This window comes from Hemicordylus capensis, chromosome 4 (genome assembly GCF_027244095.1).
Source record: "Hemicordylus capensis ecotype Gifberg chromosome 4, rHemCap1.1.pri, whole genome shotgun sequence".
NCBI classification, from domain to species: Eukaryota; Metazoa; Chordata; class Lepidosauria; order Squamata; family Cordylidae; genus Hemicordylus; species Hemicordylus capensis.
Genome location: NC_069660.1, coordinates 23,013,936 through 23,040,677, shown reverse-complemented (window position 1 = coordinate 23,040,677; position 26,742 = coordinate 23,013,936). Strand labels below are relative to the sequence as shown.

Sequence of the window (26,742 nt, the reverse complement as noted above, 5' to 3'; positions counted from 1 at the left end):
CGTTTTGGACGTGCCACCACCTGCATCGGGTGAGTGCAGATCTGAAGGAGGCCTGGAATCGTGACACTAACCTTGCTAATAGTTCTCTCTACTGTAGTCCTCTGCTTCTTGAATTGCATTGTATTGAGGATGGGCAGGCCTTGGGCTGGTAAGATCTCTTTTTTCTGCCTAAACTGGGACCCTAAGTCCTCCAATTAAAGTCAGTCACAAAATGGTGGCTTGAGGGGTGGACCCATTCACAGTAATCTTTGCACCTGATGGGCAGTGTTCCTTTTAACAGGGATTCCCAGATGTTGTTGACTACAACTCCCATCAGCCAAAGGCCATTGCAGCTGGGGGTGGTGGGAGTTGTGGTTAGCAGTGGGAATGGGGACAGTATTTAGGAGTGACCTGAATGAACAAGAACATGTATGGCAGCTCTGGCAGGGCAATATTAGCTGTCCTGTCTCCAATATGGCAGCTACTTCCCCACTCCTAGCACAGCTGCCCTTATCAGATGTTACAGCCCATACCAGAGACTAAGATGGCACTGAATATGGCTCTGAGCTTGCATAACCTTCGCTCAGAGGATCAAAGAGGAGTGCAGGGTGCTGTGAAGTCAGCAACCATTGCCGTCCACTGCAGCTGCTATTCTGACTACTCATACCTTATGGAGCAATGGTGAAGGATAGTGGCTTGAAGTGGAACTGAGAGTCCTCGATTAAAATCTTGTCTTGGTTGAACTTGCTATCTAGCCTATCTCAGTGACTCTTCTCTCACCCACCCACTCCTGCCCCATTCTAAAGCAGGGCCAGTAATAATACAGTTCTGGGCTGTGTGCTCCTGCTTCTGGGGGCCACCTCCTGGTAGGGAAGGAAGCCCAGCCCAGAACTTTGTCCCCTCTGGACAGCCGCGGCAAGCCTGACTGTCCACACAGCCAGCCTCCTGGCTATCTCTCAGGCAGCAGGCACCTACTCTTCTCCTGCTCCAAAGCTGTAGCAGTTAGTGCCTCCTGCCCATCCCTCCACAATAGAGCCCACCTTGCCTACATCACATTGCAGCTGTTGCTCTCTCCATCTGGCTTATTTTTGCCCTACTGCTCCAGGCAGAGAAAGGGGGTGCCAGTCTGCCTACATGGTGAAGCTGAAGGTGGGGCGGGGCTTGCCCAAGAGGACTCCAAAAGGGGAAAGAGGGGTCAGGAACGTTGGTGGAACAATGGCGGCAGCCTCTGGCCAGGAGGCAGAATTGTGCTGAAGCCAACGTTGAGCCGGTCTTCTCTCCACACCACCATTCAGTTTCTAGGCACTGTGGCAAGCTGGCACTTGGGGTTTGTCAAGCCCTGTGTTCAATACAAACATGGCTGCTGGGTTGCCAGTATGTGGGGAAACAATCTCGGGTTCATCTCACGATATTTGTGTTCATGGAAGCACCTGAAGCCTAACCATGTCTGCTTTGAATCCAAAGAAGAAAGGAAACTCTGAGTGTAGACAATACTTTTCTTATCAGAAGCTGTCCCAGTTGCTAGGCTCTCTGAAGGAAAGTAATCCACCATTGGATTCATTTCCCCTCCAAACAATCCTGTATCTCTCTCTCAGATAGTTTACTGAAGTGATTCCACCACCACCCCACCCCTCATTAACCAAAAGCCATTCTTTCACTATTGCTAGCCTGTTTGCTGAGACATCCATGATATTTTTTGCAGCACTCAGAAATAAATACAGTGGTCCCTCGACTTACGAAGATAATCCGATCCGAACGCATGTTCGTAGGTCGGAATTTTCGTAAGTCGAAAAGCACATCCACGGAGGTCCGGAACACTCGTAAGTCGAGGAAACCGCATCTAAAAATTCGTAGGTCGAGGAAGCCGCATCTAAACCGGCAACGACTTCCGGTATTTTTTGTCGTTTGTATGTCGAAATCTTCAGATGTCGAGTGCTTCGTAAGTCGAGGGACCACTGTAGAAACAATTCTTTTCAAGTTGCACAAACTTCCTGACCTTCCCTTGTCTCTTAAGGTCCCTTCTGGAAGTATTTGGGGTTCCTTCTGATATTTCATTTGTAGAACAGAAAGGAGCAGCACTGCAGCTGTTACCACATCCCAAAGGTAATGTCAAAATGGGCCATTAGCTGATCGCCTGTGGAAAGTAAAGGCCTGTGTACAAGTTTGAGTAAAATGTGGCTTTGGGCCAGATTGGATGATACATCTTTCTGACTCAGCCTGTTTGCATAGTGGAGAGCAAATGTGTTCCTGTCCTCCCTGCCTGCTTGAGGCCCAGACTCTACCCCAACAGCCACTGACAGCAATGTGAGGCAAAAACGTTTGAACAGAGTCTCCAGAAAAGAGAGTGTGTAACGAGTGCCCATAGGACTGTGCCTGTTTCCTTAGCTGCCCATTTGAATGACCTTGCTCTGCAGCAGAGGGAATGGGTGCACATGCACATACTGGTGGTAGCAAAGAGGGAACTTGTGTTTTCCCCCCAGGGATGAGATGTGCACACACAGCTTGCTAAGGTGGAAGGCTTTCATTGCTGGTTCTGTGTAATATCCAAAATTCCCTTATTTCCTTATAGACTGATACATTCCCATAGACTGTATGGCCAAGTTTAAAGATTCTGTAGGGGACAATGTGCCTGTGAACATCAGTGGTTATATGGTTCGAAGAGGTACTTTTAAATGTACCTTATACAAGTTGATAGGTGGTATTGAAAATGGTTCTCACCTTGCAATAATACACTTTTTCCCCCTTGTACTGGTTCACAGTGTGCATTTATTGTCTGAATAAAATGTTGAATCTCTGTACAAATATATTGAGTGTAATGATTCAGTTATGTGTGCCACAGCTTACAGCAAAGATTATACAGATACCTTGGTTATGCATGGAATTCCATTTGTTGTGTGTGACATTGTTTCCTTGCACATGGTCATATTGATGTTGTTAACTGTGGGAGTAATTGAATCAACAACACACACTTGTACAATATACACTTGAGAGCCAGCGTGGTGTAGTGAGAGCCAGTGTGGTGTAGTGGTTAGAGTGCTGGACTAGGACCGGGGAAACCCAAGTTCAAATCCCCATTCAGCCATGAAACTAGCTGGGTGACTCTGGGCCAGTCACTTCTCTTTCAGCCTAACCTACTTCACAGGGTTGTTGTGAAAGAGAAACTCAAGTATGTAGTACACCGCTCTGGGCTCCTTGGAGGAAGAGCGGGATATAAATGTAATAATAATAATAATAATAAGGCCCCTAAATAGAGATGAATATGATGCATTGTCTTCATTCAGAAGAGTATTCGGTCAATAAGGTGCAGCATTAAAATACATTGTGACATGTTTATTCTCTTGGCCTTTGAACTTCTATGAAAATTTTGTAGTTCTCAAAACAAACAAATAATCAGGTTTATTTTGTTTTGTAGCAAAACACTTGTTCCTATGTGTATACCGTGGCTTAATTTTTAGGTATTAAAGAAGATGAGCATCTCTTCTGCGATTTTGTCTTGCATTTCAAATTAGACACTTTTAAATCAAAGTCTTTGGTTCATTGGAAGCTGTCTTGGGCCAAATCAGTTCATTTAGTCCATCTAGCTCAGCAGTGTTTACAGTAACTCTCCAAGGCTTCAGGCAGCCTTACCTGGAGATGCTGCCAGGGATTGAACCTGAGACCTTCTGCATGCAAAGCAGATGCTCTACCACTGAGCTATGGCCCCATTCCTAGACCAGTAACTGCTGTATTTCAATAGGGTTAGAGCAAGAATGGATTGCGTGTAGTCCGTGGAAAGCTTTTATGAGCTCTGCAGCCTGTTGTTGCTATACTGAGAATTTGCTTTCATGTTAAGGTTTTGGCTCTCTTGCCTGCCTTCATAATGGCAGTATGGTCAAGAGACTCAGTAACCAGATGACACTAACCAAGGTAACAGTACCCTTCAGGTGTATGTTCTTCCCCAATTGTATTGTTTCTAACTTTATTTCATGATTAGGGCTATTCAGGGTTAATTCGTAGCCCCAGTAGCATTAGTTGGAATAGGAACATAGGAAGCTGCCATATACCATAGGTCCATATAGCTCAGTATTGTCATCACAGACTGGCAGCAGCTTTTCCAAGGTTGCAGGCAAGGATCTCTCTCAGCCCTATCTTGGAGATGCCAGGGAGGGAACTTGGAACCTTCTGCTCTTCCCAGAGTGGCTCCATCCCCTAAGGGGAATTTCTTACAGTGCCCACACATCAAGTCTCCCATTCATATGCAACCAAGGCAGACCCTGCTTAGCTAAGGGGACAAGTCATGCTTGTTACCACAGGACCAGCTCTCCTCTCTGGAGCCAGCAGCTGGTGAGAAAGATTTGGTTATCACCAACCATGTTCCTACCAATGGTGTTAATTGTCACAGAGAGAGACTCCAATTCAGTGACATGCATATTGGTCATGTAGCAAATGTGTACATACTGGAATTCCACCATCCTAAAGGTCCTGTGAGGTGATCTTTCCTAGCTCTTACACAGAAGTGAACAGCTGTTGTTGATTTATTCGGAAGAAGCATACAGGACTGTAGTTGCGAACAATGTTGAAATTGTAGCAAAATATGCCCCTCCTTTACCAGACACTGAGATCTTCTGTGCCTAGAGTGGCAAGTTTCTCTGCATTCACCTCAGTTGCATTCCCTTTACTTTCTCTCAATGGGAGTCATTTATTTCTCTTGAAGAACTGCAGTCAGGGAGCAAAACCTGGCCAGAAACTGGTAACCCAAGCACCTTATATCCACTTCTATGGGATATGAGAAATACAGTCCATCATATTGATGTGCACTTTGCTAGTATGTCAGTATACTGTATTAAGTGTTTTAGTGGCTTCTCTTTGGTTCATTGTATTTTCCTCTGTTCAAAATCCTTTATGCTAAACTCAGTAAGAAAGAAATCACCCCTTCAGTAACAACTTTCAGCCAGTTTCTGAAGCTTAAAACTTGCAAACATTTAGCATTAATTGTTTTTCCGGGGGGGGGGGGATTCTTTCCAATGAAGTCTGTGTTTCTGTATAATATGAAGTGCCTATGACATGTATTCTGATACTTTTAAACTCTTTCTCTCTTTTTACTTGAGAGAAATAAGTGCAGCGGTTAGTTTTCCAAGTAAACAGATGCTGAGTTCAGAGGTTGTTTAAAATAAACTTTGGTGTCAAGGAGATTTCTCATAGATGGGGAGAAATGTTTAGTGACTTGTTCTGATGGCCTTTTCATTAAGCCACAGATCAGGGCATTAAGCACTATGGTGAAAGGCTTCATTTCAGTAGAATAGATTCAGCATAACCCCATCAGTCGATGGTAATATAGACAACTGGACAATAGCTACTGGGTACAGAGAGGAAGTCATTAATAATTATTACGTTCTCTTGTGTTTGATAGGAAAGAGACACAGTCAACATGCAAACTAACATATTATAGCATATATCGAAGAATTTCCTATAATAGAAGTTCTTGATTTCTGTCTCCAAGTTGACACACATTGTTCAAAGGAGCACTCAGAACAGGTAGTTTTCTACCTCACAACTTCCTGCCAGAAAAACTTTCTCTTTAAAATTTGCTTGCCTATTAAAGTATTAAGATATGTATTGCAGTGAAAAAGAGCTGGACTTGCCCATTGACTCTGGTCTCCATTGTGAGTGTAATGTGTTACACTCTCTCTATATAGACTATTGAAATCCTAGAAAGAAATGGTTTCTAGGATCTTGGTGTCAAGGGGAGAGGGGAATTTGACATGTTGCTGTCACTGGATGAGAATGAGTCAGAATTGGGGCCTGTTCGTTTTTATAATTCTTAGAGAACAATAGACTTAGTTGCAATATAGGACTAGCAGTGCAGTTCCAACTACTTCTCTATCCCCAAACAAAGCAACACTGGTGATTTATGTTGCTGGGATGAGCATGTTTTAATTTTAATTTTATTTTCTTATTAGGGATGTTTAATTTGATTTTCTAGAGACGTTTCCTGTTCCAAGGCTGAAGGCAATACGCTTTTCTGTACTTACTCCTGTCTGGTTTTCATTACTGCATTAATTATATGCAGCATTATTGGGAAATGAACTGTTTGCCCTGTTGCATACAGATTCCTGGTCTTGTTCATTATCCTGTCCAGAAAAAAGGCACTTTAGTTTGCAGCTCAGCTTTTATCAGTTTTCTCTGAGCTGCCTCTATTACAGGTATTTGCTATTGTGTTGTAAATCCCATAGGTTCAGGGTTCAGGTGGATGTGATGCCAGTATTTACCTTACCATATGAAAACTGTGTGTAAATCTATAGAAGGACTTCAGTGTGTATAACTGCACTAGATTGCAGGCAGAAACTTCCGGTTTTGCATATAAAACACCCAACTTTGTATAACTGGAATATAATTTGCCTATTTCAGTTACTGAGTTGGAATGGGGCCAAGATGTGTGAGGAGATCGTTGTCAGTGGAAGAAAACATCACTTGATATGAGTTGATTCACATGTAAAATGAAGATTCTGTCAGCAAAAGCAGGTCTATGATGGTTTATTTCACATTCACCGCATTGTTGTTAGGCAGTTATAACAGTCGTAGAGTAAAAATGGTCACATGGTTTTTATTTAGCTGAACCTACTCTGTTAAAGCATGTGGCTGGCATCTAGACTATCACTCCGTCTGCACAAAGCTCTTTCCTGCCTGCACCTATTTTCATTGAAATCCCTCCTCTCCAGCACCTGAAGCCTGATCTCATGTTTTTTGGTGCAGGCCCCTCAACCCTCAGGAATGGCTTTTCTAACTACTGAAGGCTGCAGTGACAAGGAGGGAGTGGGAAGATAGTTTTGATCCCCGTTCTGGGTACTAGCCTGTCTCCTTCAGCCTTGTGACAAGGTGCACTCTATCTTCTGTTTGGAAGCATGCACCTCAGTCTAGCTGATGAATGTTAAGGCTGGATCTACACATTCAGTGGTACAAGATGGCAAAATATGAATGTGGTAGAATGGATTTGCATCTCTTGTGATTGCAGCTGGAGATGGTAATGGTTCTTGGATGGTCCCTCATGTATATTTTTGTTTATCATGTAAGTAGAAAAACAGCATAGAGTGAAAAAGGCTGGAATAAAGTATTTCAGTTGTATGTACTAGTTTTCTAACTGCAGGATGACTTTTATATAACGAATGTTGAAGAACTGAACCCAGCAAAGGCATGTGCATGAACACTGGTCCAAATGCAGACTGGTTTGTGGTTTTGTAAACCGGTTCATACCAGGTCAACCCAACCACGAATTGGTTCGGTGGATTGTGGGGGGTGGCATGCGGCACCTTTAAAAGTAAGTAAGCAGCGGGGAAGCAACCTGCCTAGAGACAGGAGGCTGTTGGTTCGAATCCCTGCTGGTGTGTTTCCCAGAATATGGGAAACTCCTATACAGCAGCGATATAGGAAGGTGCTGAAAGTCATCATCTTATACTGCACGGGAGAAGGCAACCACATGGCTCTGTGATTGGTAGGACTCTACACTGACCTGATGGCACAACCAACCAACCAAAAGCAGGTCCTTGCCTGTGGGACCACCCCTCCAGGCAGCTTCCTGCTGCCGCAGTGCTCTCACCAGCAGCCCATGTGCTGCCATGGCAGGGCGCCGGCACACCTCTGGCCTCCTGTATGAGGAACTGGTCTGCATTCCTGTATGAGGAACTGGTCTGCATGGTCATGGAACTGGTCTGCATTCAGATGAGTATACAAACCTCGGTTCATGCACATGCCTACCCAGCACCTGCAGTCTGAAATGATGCAATGCACTATACCATTGAAATTTGCTGCATGAATAGATCCAGCCTTTGACTACTGCATGGCTTCATAAAACCAAACGTCATAAAACCAGTGATTGAGACTACAAAAAGTATTTGAAAACAATGATGGCCTACTTCAGTATTGTGGGGGTGGGCTCTGTTCTGCAGATACCTGTAGCCTAGAAGTGCATTTTGCTACACTATTCACTATAGTGTATACACTATACACTATTTTTAATTGTAAACCGCCCAGAGACGCAGGTTTTGGGCGGTGTAGAAATATTTTAAATAAATAACTAAATTCAACCGCTTCCTAGCTGGCCAGCTGCTAGCTAGCATCATAATTGCACAAGAAATAAAACACGTGCTCAGGCATGATTGTGGCATTGTGTAAAACTCAAAATAGATCATCTGGCATTAAATCATGGACCTCATGCACTTCCCAGAAACGTATTGCACATCATCATCCTTACCTTCACAAGTGAAACTGTGGGCTAAATTTTATGTACATTAGCAGTAAAACATAATGATTTATAGGCCAGATTTATTTCATGTACCTCCAGTTGGCCATCCTTGTTCTAAAATTCTCAAGTAAAAATTGAAGAGGGGGGAAAAGACACATTGGTCACGGTCTTGAAAACCATAAACACACAATATTTTCCCTATTCACCTAGAGAAACAAAAAGGTCCATGTGCTCAGTGTGGATCTTGCCATTTTAAGTGATTAGAGGAAATCTGTAGTCTTTGTGACTGTATCTTCAAGCTTTCATTCCAGAAACTTCTTAGGTGACAATGTATATAGTATTTTATAAATATAAAACATCTTTGTTTTAAGATTGTGTTCTCCCTGTAATCCTTCTTGTAAACATTCAGTACAAAAAATGGATCATTTTAAAAATTCATCTGAAAACTAAAGTATTACTATACTGTTACAATATCTTTGTTCAGTCCCATCCAGTCCTTTACTGTTGCTTTCCTTTCAGTAAGTTGCAATTTTTTTTCTTCCATATGAATCCATGGAACACCAAATTTCAGCTTGAGTCTTTTCCATACTTTCTTCATTCAGTGACATGTCCATTTGGGAATGTGTTTATACTGTGTTGCTTGTGTGTTTTTCACATATAACTTAGATTACTTGAATCCTCTTTCTTAGGATTTCTGTCATTCCAAAATAAATAAAACTTGTTGATTGACCGCGTTTTAGTTGAATAATCAAATCTACATATGTTTGGATATAGATAATGCAGTTCTGAGGTGGAAAGAAACTTTCTTTTTAGAAGATGCATGTATATTGCGGCCAGTGTCATCTTAGAAGCAACATTCATATCGATATGAAAGAGAAATAAGTGCCTTTTCTAAGTTGTTGTCTACTGCCTTTTTTTGTTTTTGTTTTAAAAAATACTATTTAGCATCTTTAAAATCTGCTGCTCAGTTAATCTTTTATATTAAGAAAAAGTTTTCTTAATTTATTTACTGATTAATTAAATGTTGCCGCTCTGATTTTTTGTTTTGTTTTGTTTGGAGAACTCCATATTGATAATGATGCTGAGCATCTTCTAGATAGCTTAATCTGATTTAATCAGTGAGACAGGTTAGTCATGACTAACTTAAATCCCATTGATTTAAATGCATTTATTTAGTATATTTGCATACCTCTCCAAACTCATGTCTCTGGGCAGTTTACAACAAACAAAAAGATTGAAGCAACAATCAAAAAGTTAAAACAATTTTAAAACAAATTGAACTTAGTCATGACTAACTTGCCTGAATGTTGCCCATTGGGTTTAGTATACCTTGGCTCTGCATTCTGCTGATATTTTGCTTTTCCTTTCATACTGTCAATAGAATGTGGAATTTGTGCAATACGGTCCCCAAAACTGTAAAATGCACTTGAAATGTGATTTTAAAAGAAGAAGAATCCTTTCACATCCCAATTTTGTTCTGATTTTGCCCTCCTAATGTTGGCCACAGCTGATTCAGATGTTTGGCTTCATATTAAAATAAGTGTGTTCTTGCAAATGCCAGTGTGCTTCCAGTGGTATTTCAGCCTGCTGGAGTACTTTAAGCCTATAATGCCTTTCTAGGCAGTCCATAACAAGTGGGTAGGTTGATGGCTCAAATTTGTTGGCAAACAAATGAGGAGATTCAATGATCCACTTTAAGTCCCCAAGTCCAAACACACAAATGTCTCTGACATAATGACCTGCAAAAGAGAAATTGCATACAGTTTTGACAATCCCAGACTGGATACCATCCTGAAAATGAATTGTACAATGGGCATTGTCATTTAGCAATGGAGAAAAACAGTTCAGTGGCTTAAGCAGGCTCCTTAGAACTCTCCATTCAGTCCCTTGTAATTCTCATTGAATTTTAGAGTAGGAAGGGACCTTGGATATCTTCTAGAATTCCAACCCCATGCTCAGTGCAGGAAACGCTGCAGCATCCCTGATAGATGCCTGTCCAGTCTCTGTTGGAAAGCCTGTGAAAGAGAGCCCATCACTGAATGGGGCAGACTGTTCCATTGTCAAACAGCTCTTACAGTTAGGAAGTTCTTCCTAATGTCTAGCTTAAATCTGCTTCCTTGTAGTTTCACCCCATTGGGTCTAGTCCTGCCCTCAGGAGCAACAGTGAACAAGTCCTCTCATAGGAACATAGGAAGCTGCCTTCTCTGTGATAGTCCTTCAGACCTCTGCACAGTACTGTGCTCTTCTCAGTGTTGAGGTGGGGGCCTTTAAGAGAGTTGGAACCCTTTCCTAAGAATTATCTGGGGGAAAGTGCTGGGAAGGGCAACATGGTGCCAGGGGAACAGTATTCAAGAGAGTATTCAGCTTTGGCTGAAGCTTCACGGAGTAGGCCCAATAAATAATCAGTCAGAGAGTGGAACTTAGGGTTTTATGGGGGATGCCACTGGCCCCTGGGCCTTACAGTGAAGAACACTGGTATGAATTGTATCTTAAAATTTGAAAAACCAGCAATTAAAAGTGTTGATGCATATGAGTGAAACAGTTGGTCATGCTTGTGTAGTGTAGTGATTGAGGGAATTCATAGCATAGTGTAGTGGGAGTCCTTGGGTTCGGGTCTTGGCTCAGCCACAAACTCACTGGATGGTCTTAAACCACTAGGTTTAGGCTCCCTCTTCCACTTACCCCTCTGCATACCTTGTTCTATATAACTTATATGCCCTAGAAGAATAATCTGCATGGTAGCTTCTACTTGTATATACCTGAGGAGCAGGAAATGGCAAGCTAGATCCTGAAGCAGTAAGTTCTGCCTGGCATGCCAAAGCTGTTTTTAAAAGTATCTGTAGTGGCAGTGGGGGAGCAAAGATGGTCATGCTGTTGGGTGGCCTCTTATCATTTGCCCCTGTAACTTCACTAATGAAGGAGTGTTCTCTGATTTGATAACAGTACAGATTTCTCATACAGCCTTTACAAATGGACCTCAGCCTGATGCACTCAAAATGGTTGACCATTGTGGCTTATATTTTGTGAAGGTTCAGGCTAATGTTCAGTTTTGCTATTGATGCTTCCAGAAAATTTCATTAGTGTGAAAGCCCCTTTCATAGCTATTTTTGCAACAGATTTGCATAATGGGGGCAAAAACCATATTATGTCAATGGGAACCTGCACCTTGAGTTCATGAGCATAATCCACCAAGCCTCCCTAGGAGAAGAGTTCCTTTGCTCTTTAGTATTACTCCAGCTGCCTTCAATCTGGCATTCTCTGAAGCCTCATTAAAAGGAAAATGACATCTCGGGGAAGGCGGGGGGACTTTTCTGACCCTAACTCATCCTATTAAAATTTACCAGTCAATATCCTTCTTCATAAATGTATCCAGGTCAGTTTCAGAATTAATAGAAATCTTCATAGGAAGAAAGGAAGCCCATTTCCCTCTGATATACCTATGCAAATAAACAGACTATTTTAGTTGCCAGAAGAAATGCAAGCAACTAAGGTTGTATGTATACATGCATGCTTATTTTGAAATGGTTTATGGATGGATGCATATTGTGGTTAAATATGTCATTGGGAAGAAACTGACACTGGGATTATCCAACAGCAGCAACTAGTGCAATTTTTTGCAACTCGGGTTCTGTGTAGTCTGTTTACGTGTGTCTGTGTCTGTCTGTCTGTCTGTCTGTCTGTTTTGGGGTCAGATCGTGAGCTTCCTGTGCCATCAAAATGTCTGGAGGTTGTACATCATCCATGTTTTGCAGATGGAGTTATGTGCAACTTTAACTGGGCTTATTTTACTTTTATTGACTTACATACCACCCTTTAATGGTGATTATTTGGGCAGTTCACAACGCTATGTTTAGGCAGTGTGTTACCTTTGCAGCCGTTGTGGGCTTGTCCTTCTTGATCTTTCCACTTGATAGCACGTATATTTCCTTCCCACTGTGCATCTGGTGTAGCACCCGGAGCATCTAATGGACAGATCAAAAATTGTATTACCCATAACTTTATATTTAAAATAGCAATGTTTGCTGTATGGGGATTTCCCATTGTTTTTGCAAATTTCAGATTGCCTCATAAGATGAGCTAGTTGTGCAGCACTCTTAGTGCTCTTGCAAAAAGTATTGCTTCTCGTTCTGATTATTTACTTGTGAGTTGTATGTACTGAGAAGACACACAACAGAAGACATACAACTTAGTTCAATTCAATACACATGTCTCTCTTATTCACACAAGCAGAGTGGGGCTACTCTTTACATGTAAAGGAGTGCATGGCAATGGGCCATCTCCAGCCTCTGAGGCAAGATGCCTCTAAGTTTAAGGTGCAGGGGAGCAACAGCAGGAGAGAGGGCGATCAGGGGATGGACTGGGGGCACTGAGAGGGTGGTGGAATGTATGTGGGGAGGGTGCCGGGTTTTGAGCAGAATGGGTGGGAATATTTTTCTGTTTCATTGATTTTTTTTTTAATTTAAAAAAAAACTTCAAAAAAGTGACTTGTTTCATGGCAGAAAAATACAAAAACTTCTGGAACTGAAGCAACCCCCCTTGACCATCATTCCACACACACGCACCCCACCACTTTCATAAAAAAGAGTAAACATCACACACACACACACACACACACCCATTTTATAGTTCCAGAATGGCTTGGCTTAGAATTCTGAAATTGGGCTCAGATGTATGACAGGTTATCAGGACTGTGTATTTATTTTGAAGTGGATTGGTCTATTTATTGATTTTTAATGATTTTTTGAATTTAAAAAAAACTTCCAAAAAAGTGGCTTGTTTCATGGCAGAAAATTACAAAAACTTCTGGAATTGAAGCCCCACCTCCCTTGGACCATCATTCGACCTCAGTGTGAAGGAATCAGCCAATTGCCTTGATAAAAAGTACAATGTGTTCCCCCTTTTGCATTTCAAGAATGGCTGGGCTTAGAGTTCTGAAATTGGGTACAAAGGATGACAGAACTCTGTGTATTTTTATTTCCATAAAATGGGTTAATCCTGCAATACATAGGAATCACCAATACACAGGATGACATGTTCCATAGCCTCCCACATTTTACTGCTGAAAATAGGGACCTACTTGCTATCACTATGCAAACACAACTAAATTGAGTAGCATCTTAACATGCATTTTTGCACTATAAGTTACATTATAACAAAACACCCCTAGAACACAAGACAGAAATTAGTAAGGAAAACAGAAAGTATATAAGGACAGAAGTATATAAGATTCTGAGTGATAAAATTGATATCACAAGACAAATTAGTAAGGAACTATTCACAATTTGTCTACTTGCATGCAAGTGGACAAATATACCTAACAAGTCCTATTCAACCAGTTATGTTCAACACATGTACAATCACTGTGCACATATACAGATCTGTAATTATTCACACATAATGTTCAACACATGACAGTACATCTCCATGCCTGTTTGTACTGTGGATTTGAAGGGCTTATACCAAAGTTTGCTTTTTAAATGAACTTATGCACAAAACACAACATTGAAAAATTGTCTTAAAATCCCTTTTCAGCAGAAAACAAATCACCAGGAACTCACCCGTCCACCCCACAAAACCCCACATTCTACCAAACAATCTGAGAAGGGATGGAGAGGGGGAAAAGGAAACTCCTAGTTCTTCTGGAGGATTGGTCAACCACTTCACTGGCAGATCATTCCAAACCAGTTAGAAGACCAGTCTCTCTCTCTCTTTACTCACTCACTCCCTCCCATACAGATAACATGTACACTACCCTGAACTCTTTGGAGGAAGAACAGAATGTGTATCATAACAAAATATATGTATATGTGGACTTTTAGCCACATGCACTCCAATCCTAAGCATGTAAACTCAGAAGCAAATTCAAATAAGGTTTTTTTTTACACCTAGCACAGCAGCAAGCAGCCCTGTTTGATCTCTTATAGGACAGCAGAAGTTACCCTAATTTCTTAGGATTTAAAGACAACCAAGCATTTCATTGGCAAAGAAGGTTTAAAAATGAGTTTCTTGTGATCTGATTTGCAAAGTCGTATTTTGAAGCAAGTGTATAAAAACATACTTTTGGTGGGAGAGGGGAAATGCTTAATGTTCATTTTAGCCATTTGTGAAGCTGTTTTCACGAAGTTGTGGTATTTTAGTCCATCAGAAGACAATATGTAAGTTATTTATATATGAGCTACTGTTACAAGCACAAAGCAAAATAAAACAGTAATGATTAGTTGGGGAATCATCTTGAGAAAGAACCATTTTCTCATATTTTGCTATTTAAGCCATTTTGAGAACTTTGTTGCTAAAAAGCAGCATATAAATATTTTAAATAAGGGCGGGGGAAGGAAAAAAATCCACACATACAGACCAAATTAGAGCTATAAGCTCTGTAGTTTAGTATCTTCAGAAACAAAAAGCAGGAACAAAAACAAAAACAGATCCATTTTGCCAGAGCATTTTTAATTCCCTCTTATCCTTTATAAGGTTTTAATACTTTTGTGCTAATTTCCTCTCAAGAAGGCATTCTCTCACACATGCACACACTCAGTGTGGAGGGAGGTGCTCAGGTGGGAGTTGGGACTGCTCACTGCTGCCAAGTGTGGTGGGGGGCAGGTGCACTGGGAGTATTCCCTGTGTCCCGGTGGGCCAGTCCAAGCCTGGAGGACATGGCCTCACCTCTTGCCTGTGGGTTCCCCAGAGGCATCTAGTGGGCCACTGTGGGAAACATGATGCTGGACTAGATAGGCCTTGGGCCTGATCCAGCAGGGCTCTTCTTATGTTCTTATGGGGAGGGGATTAAAACCCAGCCTAGTTTGTAGACCAGAAGTGAATTGGGATGGAGAGAACTATGCAATAGAGAACAGTGAGGTAAGCTCAGTGTACAGTTCTGGTCATCACATATCAAAAAGGATATTGTCAGGGGACTGGGGCACTTTCCTTACTACCACAGGATGTGGTGATGGCCACTATCTTAGATTGCTTTAAAACTGGATTAGTCAGAGGACAAGTCTATCAGTGGCTGCTAATCGTGACAGCTATATGCTACGTGCAAGAGAGGCATGCCTTTGGCTCCTGCTTATGGACTTAACAGAAGCATCTTGTTGGTCACTGCAAGAAACAAGATATTCAACTAGATAAGCCTTTGATCTGATCCAGCAAGCATGGTCTTATACTCTTGAGAGCAGGGCAGGTTTTGCTCCCTTCCCTGTGTTCTCAATGCGTGTAAAGAGTAGCCCTCCCACCCTGCTTCATTTGTTAACCAGGCATGCGTGTGGATAAAATATACTTGGTGTGCTGTAGGGCTGCACAACTTTGACCTTTCTTGTTGGATTATAACTCATCCCTGACTGCCACTGTGGCTGTGGATAATGGGAATTGTGGTTCACTATCAGCTGTAGGACCAAAGTTGTGCAGCCCAGGCTTGTCCCATCAAATCTAGTTTGGCCCTTTGACTCTATGAAGCAAATAAAGACTGTCTGTGATGGCTTCGTGCTATTCCCTCTTGGGAAGATTTAGGAGTTCTGCTAGAAAAGAGGTGGTGCAAATTCTGCCATTAAGAAGGATATGTCAGTTCTGCCAAGTATGTGCTTGCCCTTTTTAAAACATGGGTGTGGATGCAAATGCTTCTGTAGGAGAGCTGCCCAGTCCAGTAAGATGTTGTCATGCTTGACCTGTGAAAACTGCCTCAAGGCACAGTTTCTTAACCTTGGCCCCCAGATATTGTTGGACTACAACTCCCATCATCTTCAGCCACAAAGGCCATGAGGACAGGGGAAACTTTTAATTCTGTTCTCCAACCTGATGCTGGAACTTCTAAGCTTAGGAATGAAGACCTTCATCTGGGATAGTCCCTACCTGCTGGAAAGGGATTGTCTGGCCTGCCTGGGTGTCATATACTTCAAAGGAAAACAGTGCAGCACCCACCCATTCCCAATCTTACCCTGTAACTTTAATTGTAAGCTGCTTTGGAAGCCAATCTTGGCTAAAAAGTGGGGTATCAATAAATTTGTTCAGAAGGATCAACAGTGCTGTAGATAAGAATAAACTGAAACCACCAAATTTGCACTTTCTGTTCTAACTAGAGACATGGGGTGGGAGACATATGTACATACAACATTTATGTTTGGAATATAAAATAGTATAATGTTTTATTAAATAGGTAGCCAATATATTAAGAATGGGAGTTTTAAGAATTTAAAAATTCTTAATGAGTTTTAAAAAATCAGTGGTATGGTTAGAACAGATGCTGGAATTTTCTAAATTTCATGAGCATTAAAATCAATGCTTTCAGATTCTGTATCTTACAAAATCAACAAGTTGTGTAGAATTAGGAAAAGTGCTAAAAAGTCTGGAACTTTCCGTAATACCTGATTGTGCTAATATGCTGGTGTTGAATATTGTAGATTCTGTTTTTGCTGAACACTGAAGGGCCAAAATGAGTGAGAGAGAACATAACTTTGGCAAATAAATTCAGTGGAAACCAGTAAATTCAATTTGACCATGAATGTTCAATTTCTGGGAATAATTTGTATTATATCTGCTTACCTGCTAACCGGTTGAGGGTGACCCAGTAGTGCTCATCTGGACTATAGGTGTCCTTTGACCATTCAAGCAAATCTTTTGCACGTTCATCTGTCAGTGTAAACTCTACAAATTTTCTCGTGAGTACATAATAAGCACCCCCAAAATATATAGTCAAATTATGTGGTGGTGCACTTTTTACATTCTTAGTTGGATACACGTATGATTTTCCTGAATGCACATATTCTTTGTAGCTCACATGTGTTCGGTATTTCATATGAGGTGGTTGAATGATTCCCGGAGTCATATTTTTACCATTCCATTTGCTTTTTATATACTGTATAAGTTCCTTGTTAGTTTTGATAGGATAATCCTGGCCACAAAGGTTAATAACATAATTCCATTGATTTTTTGAATGAATCAAGTCTTTCATACAGTTGATATCTGCTTGTAACCTGGAAAATCCCCCATAGACAACATTCTCTCTCTTTGAAGTGATAAATATGTTTTCAAAGCAGTTAACTAGGGTTTGCACAGCCACCTTGTAATCCTTTGATGACTTTTCATCAATGTGTATGCAATAAACATTCTGAGGTGCATAAATGGCTCTGAGTAACTTTATAAACATGTCCAGCTCCTTGTGAACAGTGATGATGTATGCCAAGGAGAAGTTCCCTTCTTCTTCTGACAGTGGACTTGTAATGAAATGGAGTGTCTTCTGGACCATTGAGCAGTTGCAGGGAGTCCATATGCAGGCAGACATTTCTTGTCCATGAAGTCTCTGCTGGCAGAAATGGCCAATTTGAGGAGCAGCACTTTTGCCTTCAAATAGAGCTGAGCAAAGCTCATCAGGATAAAAGCCACACTCTGCTAATTCCGGGAGGAGTTTTTGCTCCTCATCTTCCTTGGGAATTGTATTCCGAATGTAAACAAAAGCAAAAATGAAAATGCAACCCACGACGCATACTAAAAACCCAGATTTTGCTGCCTCAAGTTGGTTCATCTTTTGGGCTCCAAGTGTTTTCTGCTGACCATAGTTCAGTCAAATGTCATCCATTCTACCGGAGAAGAGGGAAGGAGGAACTAGCATTTGAGCTGATTCATTCTGTAGATGCTTTCAGTATTCATCCAGCAAGTGCAGAGAGGGAGAGAGAGAGAGATTGACTGAGTAATTTTGGCAATCTGCGGTTATAACACATCATATCATAACATAGGCATAAAGACCATACATTAAAAAATCACAGCTGATTAATAAAATGCAAAAAAAAAATATGACAATCTTGAATGCTTAACTGTCGTTACAAATGTAATAGATACAGTGCAAATACTAGGGCTAATCCTAAAACTACAATTTAGTCAGGTTTCTAGAAGGCTTAGTAGATACAATTCTTTTTCTAATTTTAAAAGACAACAAAGTAAAAATGACCATTTGATAACTAGCATAAGGAAACACACATTCAGTAACACATTCTGCTCTAGAATTCCGTGAATTTATCAATAAGCTGGCCCAACATTTCCCCTCTTTTTACTTCATGAAAGAGGCTGTGTAGGACATAGTATTTCTTGTCCTCCACTTGCCCCTGACCGCAGGGGCAGAGGTGGTGCTCCCCAGGGACTTTGTAGAATCGGCCCTCAAGATATGCGGAAGTCATGGTTTGAAAACATAAATGCCTTCCTTAATGAAGCAAAAAGAGAGAGAGAAACCAACAACCTTATATCTTTTAGCACTGAGTGTATAGTACAGCTTTAATTATGATCAAAGATGTTCCAAAAGACATGCTTAATGGTGCATTACGAATTATACTGTGTTTACTGATCTATGGGCTTGCTATTGTTGTTCTCAACTGAAATGGAAGCCTCTTTTTTTCCATAAGGGGTAAATCATATTCACATATAAGGCAAGGGGATAGGTCTTTAACAAATTCATTTGTGGGAGAGGAGTATAGAACCCTCCCCAATACCTTATTTTCCCCTCAACCTGTGATTCCAGCCCTAAAGGCAAGTTTGCCATGCAGTATTGGAATTGTGGGATGGGGGAAAGATACAGACACAGCAGCTGTTTCTGCTTCAACAATGCATTCAATAAGGAGGAGAGCTGGTCTTGTGGTAGCAAGCATGACTTGTCCCTTTAGCTGAGCAGGGTCCACCATGGTTGTGTTTGAATGGGAAACTACATGTGAGCACTGTAAGATATTCCCCTCAGGGGATGGAGCTGCTCTGGGAAGAGCAGAAGGTTCCATGTTCCCTCCCTGGCATCTCCAAGATAGGGCTGAGAGAGACTCCTGCCTGCAACCTTGGAGAAGCCTCTAGTCTGTGTAGACAATACTGAACTAGATGGACCAGTGGTCTGACTCAGTATATGGCAGCTTCTTATGTTTCTTTGCTTGAAGGATGCAAACTGGGCAAAGAGGCACCTTTTACCGTGGTGATTCTCTTTATTTAGCAGGGGGAGAGTAACTGGCCCTATCCACTCCCAGCACAGTACTTCCAGTGATTGTTGCTGGTGTGTGTCTTATGTTTCTTTTTAGAATGTGAGCCCTTTGGGGACAGGGAGCCATCTTATTTGTTATTTCTCTTTGTAAACCGCCCTGAGCCATTTTTGGAAGGGCGGTATAGAAATCGAATTATTATTATTATTTCTTGTTTACACAGTCAGACAGGTGTTATTGACTGGTTTGTTTTATCCAGACATCGAGTCCTTCCCAAGGACCTGGGATGCCAGAATTTTATTGTCAATGGTTATAGATATTGTCGCAGAATATAGGCTGTTCCCAGTAAAGCTGCTTTTTGTAATTGGCTGATGGTGATTTCTGTGGCCCCTATGGTGTTGAGGTGCTTTTCAAGGTCTTTTGGAACTGCACCCAGGGCGCCAATGACCACTGGGATTATTTTGGTCTTTTTCTGCCACAGCCTTTCAATTTCAATTTGTAGATCTTTGTATTTGGTGATTTTTTCTATTTCTTTTTCTTCTATTCTGCTATCCCCTGGTATTGCTATGTCGACTATTTTGACTTGTTTTTCTTTCTTCTCGACTACAGTGATATCTGGTGTATTTTGTGTAGCAGATGTTTGTCTGTTTGTAGTCGGAAGTCCCATAATATTTTTTCAGAAGTCCCATAATATTTATTTTTATTATTTATTATTATTATTATTATTATTATTATTATTATTATTAAATGTACTGCCCTGTTAGTTATGTAGAACGAACTGTACAGTTCTTTGAATCCTGGTGTAATTGTTTTATGTATGTATCATATATTTGGTTCTTGACATGTTGCATGTCGTAGTTAGAGAAAAATCTGTCCAACAGGGTAGGTGATACAGTATCACTATTGTGACTTTTTGTAACAGAAAAGACTACAGTTTGTATTGCTAATGCACTGAAAATCAAATCCAGCCGCTCTCTTATTTTTTGCCTGTTAATTATATTTACTTAATTAGCACCAAGGGCATGCCTTTGAATCTAAGCATGAAGTGAAAATGAGTGTAGCTTGTCACATTTCAAATCTGTCCTGTTAATAGAAAATTCTAGCTATCGCAACACTGCAGTGCCTTGTAGTACTATTTCAATTTGTTTCCAATCCGGTGTTAGCAAAATGTTTACAGTTGCACATTTTTACCTTTCTGAGCATGTTCTTACATAAACTCGGTTTTGCTGAAACATCCTAAGCCTTTCAGTGCCGCATTATGCTCTCTAAGAGTTCAGAAGCAAACTCTTCATCCTTGAACTCTTAGATGCCAGATATATGCGACACTAGAAAAGAAATCTGGCTGAAGGAACAGTCTGTAGAAATGCTTTGCAGCCCCTAACAGACAGTTAACCAGTACTGATTTTACCTGCCTATTAGCTTCAATAATACAAATATGTTAAATAAAAAATGTCATAGGGTTGCCGTTTTTACAGCTTCTATGATGACTGGATTTCTCATTGATATCTTATGAATGCTGGCAGAGCAAAATCTGTATCTGTTTGTAATGTTTTCCATAGGTTTTTCTTTTTGTATCATCAAGATCTATGTTTAATTTAAATCTGTTTCTTTCAAACTGCAACCTAATTCTGATTTCAGGCTTTCAAAGGAAAGCTTGAGCAGGCAGGCAGGCAGACAGACAGACAGACAGACAGACACACACACACACACGCAAAAGAGAAATGCATATTTAGAATGTTCCATATGATAAAGAATACATCTCATTGTCCTTACTGGCATGTCCTAGGCTTCCAGTTGGAAGACGGTCCTTCTCCCCACTTAATTGTGTTGGAATCCTTTTTCTGCAGTGCTAGATGGAAGATGCATCCATTTTGCTGCTTAGTCTTATCTCTGCCTTAGTTGCACTATTCATCCTTCCACAAGGCTGCTATACAGGCCTAAGAAAAACATCAGGAAAACCAATCCCAATAGAATAGTGTTTGCCTAGAGGCTCATAAGGGATAGGCTTACTGTGTAAACATACACAAGGAAGCAAGCATCTTCTTTAATATGAGCCCCAAGCGTCTACTGAGTCTGTAAATTTTCAACCTACATCAGTATTTGTATGATGTGGGAGGGGAGGAGAGGGAGGAAGTCTTTCAAAAGCAGACGCAAGGTTTCTGTGCAAAAAAGAAACATGCTCACTCTGAGACTGGAGCCTGCTGCCAAGTGACAAATAGCCAAGAATAGATTAGTATAATGGACATGATGTACCCTGTGATGGGAGTGAGACATAGAGGGTGGGAATTGGGAGTTGCTTACAGTAAGGTAGCACAGGCTCTGTCACAGAAGCAAAAGTGCTGTGTTAAGAGGAGTGAGTAGTTAAAAAGGGAACAACCATGTTAAGCAGACCTGCCAATGGGGGTTGTTCAACACTGTCATGGGGAAGCATAGGAGTCATGCATGGAGAGGCAGCAAACCCTGCAGTTCAAGAAAGATTTTTAAACACCTATTTGTGTGTGGAAGCATAACCGGAGAATAGTTTGTATTCTGAAGACTCCCCTTGCTACGAAGGCATGTACACAATACGTGACCGAAGACACTTGCATTTCTAGCCAGTCCTGCTTTAGGTCTGCCGTTCTGAGCCTTTCATGTCCCAGCTCAAGAATTCTGTGCAGCAAAAGTATGAATGACTCTGCAGCGATAGATGTTAGACAAACAATGCATTACCGTATCTAGTTTTGCTATTACTCCTCCCTTGAGCCAGCATAAGCAGCAGCTGTCACTCAGGCAGGAACAAATAGGAGGGCTTATGACAAGAGTCAGAAATCAATACATCCAAGGTCAAACCATGGCTGGAGTCAGGATGCAGCCTTGGCCGCTTTGGGCAGCAAGTCCCACCTGTGAAGTGCCACTAGGGAATTTTATTACAGGGTTGCAGTTGTTTTTGGACTGCAGCTCCCATCACCTCTAGTCACAATGGCCAGTAGTCAGGCATGATGGATGTTGTAATCCAACATCTGCAGGAGGGCCACAGTTGTACAGCTCTGTCTTACTGCATCCCCTCCAGCACTTCACAGGTGGAAATAAGGACTTGCTTGTGTACTTTTTTGTGTACATATTTGTACTTTTAATAGCTCTGTTATCAGAGCAAGGATCGTTGCATGAGCCGCTGCACTAAAGCAGATTGCCAAAGGCTCTTCTCCACCTGCTGAACTCTTTATTAATGTGATTTACATTAGACTGCCCTGCATTGATTTGTAAGCAAAGAGGGAATTCTTTTGGTTAAAGATACTAGAAAAGCAAAGCTGTTCTATAAAATGTTATGTTGGAATGAGCCAAGTGACTGAAATAACAAGCTGCTAACTATACCATGTCTTAGTGTTCATGTGCATGGGTTTGATTGCAGGCACACTAGAAACAAGATATATCCAAGTGGGTAGTTAACCTCTTGAAATGCAGGGGTTGGGGTTGAACCTGAAGACATCTAACTCTAGCAGTGCACATTACTGTTTATTTATTTGATTGATTGATTGATCGATTGATTTATATACCACCCTTCCAAAAATGGCTCAGGGTGGTTTAATATCATTAGTAAGAGAGGCATCGTTTAGCATCCCCAGCCAAAGGCAAAATAAGAGCAGTGATTCCCCAGGGATAGTTATTAAGATCTGGAGGGGGGGGTATCCCTAATAAATAGAGATCATAAGACAATCTACTATAATAGTAGATATTTGTCTTAATATCTATTAATAGTAGATATTTGTCTTAATATCTATTATGCCTCGGATAACGGAGCTGGGAAAGACCTCTGCCAGAGGGTTATATCCAAATTTATGCTTGTGGTACTTGTGCAAGAGATCTTCCCCTCCCTTCTTCCCCACTACAGCACCTTGAAAAGCAAATCCTGAGGGATATGTAGTGTGTCACAGTGTAGCCTCCCGTGCAATTTCTGAGGGTTCCCCGACTCACAGTGGCAGCTTGTTGAGGCACTCAGGAGGCTGTAGTTGAGAGAAAGGGGCAAGAAAGATTCCCTGTGTGAGCACCACTGCAGAAATGGATGTCTGGAGGATACAGAACAGACAGCAAGGCAAAGAGTCGACATTACCACATCTACCTGTTGCTGCTTTTCACAATGAAATTAGCCCTTCCTCCTCACTGAAGCCATAGAACTGCCAACTGCCTGTGAGGAGGAGGTGGAGGAAACAAGAAGGCAAACAATAATGTGCATCTCCACCTGCTGCTGCAGCTTTTCAAACTGGAACTATTGTTTTATATTTGTGTGATTTTTTTTTGATACCTATAAGGGGCCTTGGCGTCTTCAGACAGAAGGCAGTATATAAATGTAATAAATAGATAAGCCCAGATACCTTGGAGTGCTGCCAATCAAAGCTGCCAGAACTAGGCTTGATAAACAGTGGTTTTAACACAAAATGCAGCTGTATATGTCCACATATGCTAACAGAAATGTTTCACCATATCCACATTTTGAACGGCAGGTGGTTCTGCCGGTTTGAAGGTGGAGGGGGGGTGCATTTACACCTCCCTCTGCTTTTCCGCTGCCAGCGCTCTGGTTTTTTTAAGTCCATCGGGGTGGCAGCATACCTCCCTTCCACCCCGTTGCTCCCTTTACTGGAAGTATTCAATGCGCCTGTCTGCGCCCGTCAGCCATGTGCACGCCAACCCACAACGTGCATGGCCCCATGCCCAGTGCATGCAGGTGCTTCTGATACTTCCAGTAAAGGGGGCAATGGGGCACCAGGGAGGTACGCTGTTGCCCGATGGACTTTTTTAAAAACCGGAGTGCCAGCAGGGGGGAAACAGAGGGAGGGGTAAGTGCACCCTCCCCCGCCCTTAAAGATACATCCCCTCTGCCTTCAAACCACCCCCACCCGGTTCTATGAACACCCCTAGTTTGAAGGGGGGTTCACAATAGTAGTCTGAAGGCAAGGGGATAAGTATAGTTTGCCACTTTGGATGCCATGGCAATTTATGGTTAGCAAAAACTAGGCAGTGGAGGAGGAAATCTGTGCAAGAAGCGACAAAGGACCATGCGAGCCTGTAGGTTTTCTTCGTGGTTTGGTAAATTGATCCAGTGTTGTGTGCATTGGGAAAGATGGCCCATCGGTTTCCAGGACACACAGAGATTCCATGAGGTAGCCATCTATCTGAGGCTTCATGTTTGCCACATAGGATAATTTAGCTCAAAATCTCTTAATGCCAGGGTTCAACTTCTCTGGCTTTGCATGTGTCAGGAGAATGTGGAAAAACAATCCATAGCCTCATGAATGAGTTCAAAGTAGTCTGGCCACAATTCAGTGAATCATAGAACTAGGAAAGATTAGGAGGACACTGTCTAGCTGCCTGTTGTAAGGCAAGATCTTCTACAAACTAGCTCACTCCACAAATGAATCCACATGATTCAGGCAGTAGAGTGGAGGCAGAATGAAAAAGATGCTCACAGTTCTGAACCAAGTGAACCAACCCAAATATCACAAGAGAAGGCTTGATGTCAAACTTAGACTGGAATGGAAGAAGGTTATTTGCCATCTCTCCCAGAAACTGAAGATGCAGTGGGCTGAATTAACTATCTCTGGGACAGATTCCTCTAGGACCCCTCTTAACTAAGAGTGTATGAATTTCCTATAAAGCCATGTTCAGTATGGAAGAAGCCTCCTTCAGTGAGTAAATTCTTAAAGGATATTAAAGAACCTAAATAGCGAGTGAGCTCGACCATAAGAATGCACTAAAGAGGACAGAAACAAACCACCTGTGTCACATATTTTTCTACTTCAATTAGAGTGTGTATGTGTGTATTTAGAGCTGAAGTGAAAAAAATTTGCCCACTGTAAATCATCAGCTCTAGGGAGGTTAAATTTTAGCTGCTTTTCTGGGTTCTGCCCAACATGTTTAATCATATACAGGAGTAAAAGATTGTAAGCTCTGAGCTGCTGAGTTAGAGGAGTTACGGACATGGGCAATTTGAGCGAGTGAGAGAGAATTACAAGATTTTTTTTTTTAATGAACCAAAACCCTTCTCCCTTACAAAAATTTTAAAAGAAAGATACCAGTAAAAGTCATTTTCTTCTAGAATCAGAAAATGTTCTTCATTATTGAATAAACATTCTAAAAATGTGGGAAGTATCAGATCGACATAATCCATTTGTTGTTACGTTACAAGTAATTCTAGAGCAGCTATAGCTTTTAAGTAAATTTAGTTAAAGTACAGAATTAATAAACTTACCCAGTACTGGCAGAGGCAGATGTTTGGAGCCAAATTTAAGAAATGGAGAAGAGAATTCTTATGATTCTTTGCCCTTCAGGCTAGTTCAGACTTAAGTTCTTCATATGCCAAGACCTTCCGTCACATGAAGTGAGTTAATATTTAACATGAAATGTTTTTGTTTTAGGATTAGTCGAGGTTTTCCTTAACCAATTAAGTCCCTTGTTTTGAGAATCAGCTGCAATAGCAAATAACCTAATTAAAAATAGCTCGCGTTTTTCTGGACTTTTTTCCTCCCCAATCGTTCTGACAGCCTTTTAAGGTAGTGAAGCCAGCCTTTGTAAATGAGATCTGTAGATACTGCATTGCTGTTGATTATAAATAGTCTTGGTATAGCTTTAACCTCTAGGCTGCTAGCAGAGCACAGTGAACAATGTGAATGACTCCTCTGCTGCCTTTTCTTTAACTCTCCGGTTACTGAAACTTTCCATATGCCTGGCAAGTTAGAGCAGTGTCAGGATTTCTTTAGAATTACCAGAGAAATGTGAAAAAATCATGAGTGAGACAAATAGTTTCTCTTCGTCTGAAGGTTTTTACAGTTTTTAATTTAAATAGTTGGCTTGGAGGTTTGCATAATGAATTGAGCAGCCTTGGGAGTAGAAGTATGCCTGTGGTGGTGGTGGGAAGGTATGTCTAATTCTGCGGCTGCATTTTGTTGCCTTTTAACTAAAGTAATGACCCAAGATAATAAATGGAGGTGGCCCAAGGCTAGATACTTCTGTAAATGGGTTTCCATCTGGATACTCCTATTAGGATGTGAAACTGCACCCTCATACAGTTGCTGTATGTAGAACCCACTTCCCAATGTATCTGTGTACAGACCCCTCTTCAAAACTCACTAATTGCATTTATCAGCTGTCTTAAAGGGTGCAGGGCCTGCATTTCCCATAGTCCCAGCTCCCACTTCTTCCTCCCCACCAACCATTTGATCATTGACTTGCCTTACATACAATGCAGTACCCCGCCAGTGATAAAACAGGGTGCATGTGCTGGCTTCATGTGATTCCAACCACATCCTCACTGCTGCAGAGCTTGCGGAATGTCCACAGTCCTAAGAATTGTGCCACTGCTGTACCGATCCTGCTACCAACAGGAGCAGCATCGCTACGGCAGTGACACAATTCGTAGGAGCCAAGAAGGCTCTGTGAGCATGGTAGCAGCAAGGATGTGGTTTGGAATCACACGAAGCCAGCACACATACCCTGCTCTTCCATCGACGGGGCACTACCCGGTATGTAAACCAGTATAATTACTTCTCTTTGAAGAGGGCTTCATGAATGCAGCTGAGTTGGGACTTGACTGTTCCTGAAAAATTATTTAAAGAACTGTCTCTTGACATTTTCGTT

The 26,742-nt window shown here is 41.5% G+C and overlaps 2 protein-coding genes across 5 annotated transcripts in view; one reads left to right on the top strand and one right to left on the bottom strand.

Moving 5' to 3' along the window:
- The window catches only part of RTF2 (replication termination factor 2), a 90,848-nt gene that overhangs the window by 34,128 nt on the left and 29,978 nt on the right, over positions 1–26,742 (top strand). The window lies entirely within an intron of this gene.
- LOC128323041 (beta-1,3-galactosyl-O-glycosyl-glycoprotein beta-1,6-N-acetylglucosaminyltransferase 7-like) lies at positions 6,477–25,669 on the bottom strand. Of its 4 annotated transcripts, XM_053245551.1 has the most exons (6): positions 25,358–25,662; positions 21,623–23,114; positions 20,908–21,071; positions 16,730–17,819; positions 12,064–12,159; positions 6,477–9,936 (listed from the first exon to the last, which is right to left on the bottom strand). In XM_053245551.1, exons 4-6 carry the CDS (start codon positions 17,706–17,708, stop codon positions 9,710–9,712), a joined length of 1,302 nt encoding a protein of 433 aa, XP_053101526.1. In that variant the 5' UTR covers positions 17,709–17,819; positions 20,908–21,071; positions 21,623–23,114; positions 25,358–25,662; the 3' UTR covers positions 6,477–9,709. The 4 variants fall into 4 exon arrangements, with proteins under 4 accessions (XP_053101526.1, XP_053101527.1, XP_053101528.1 ...); XM_053245552.1 differs by having other exon boundaries at positions 16,730–17,810; positions 20,908–23,114; XM_053245553.1 differs by lacking the exon at positions 6,477–9,936 and adding an exon at positions 9,976–10,212 and having other exon boundaries at positions 20,908–23,114; positions 25,358–25,669.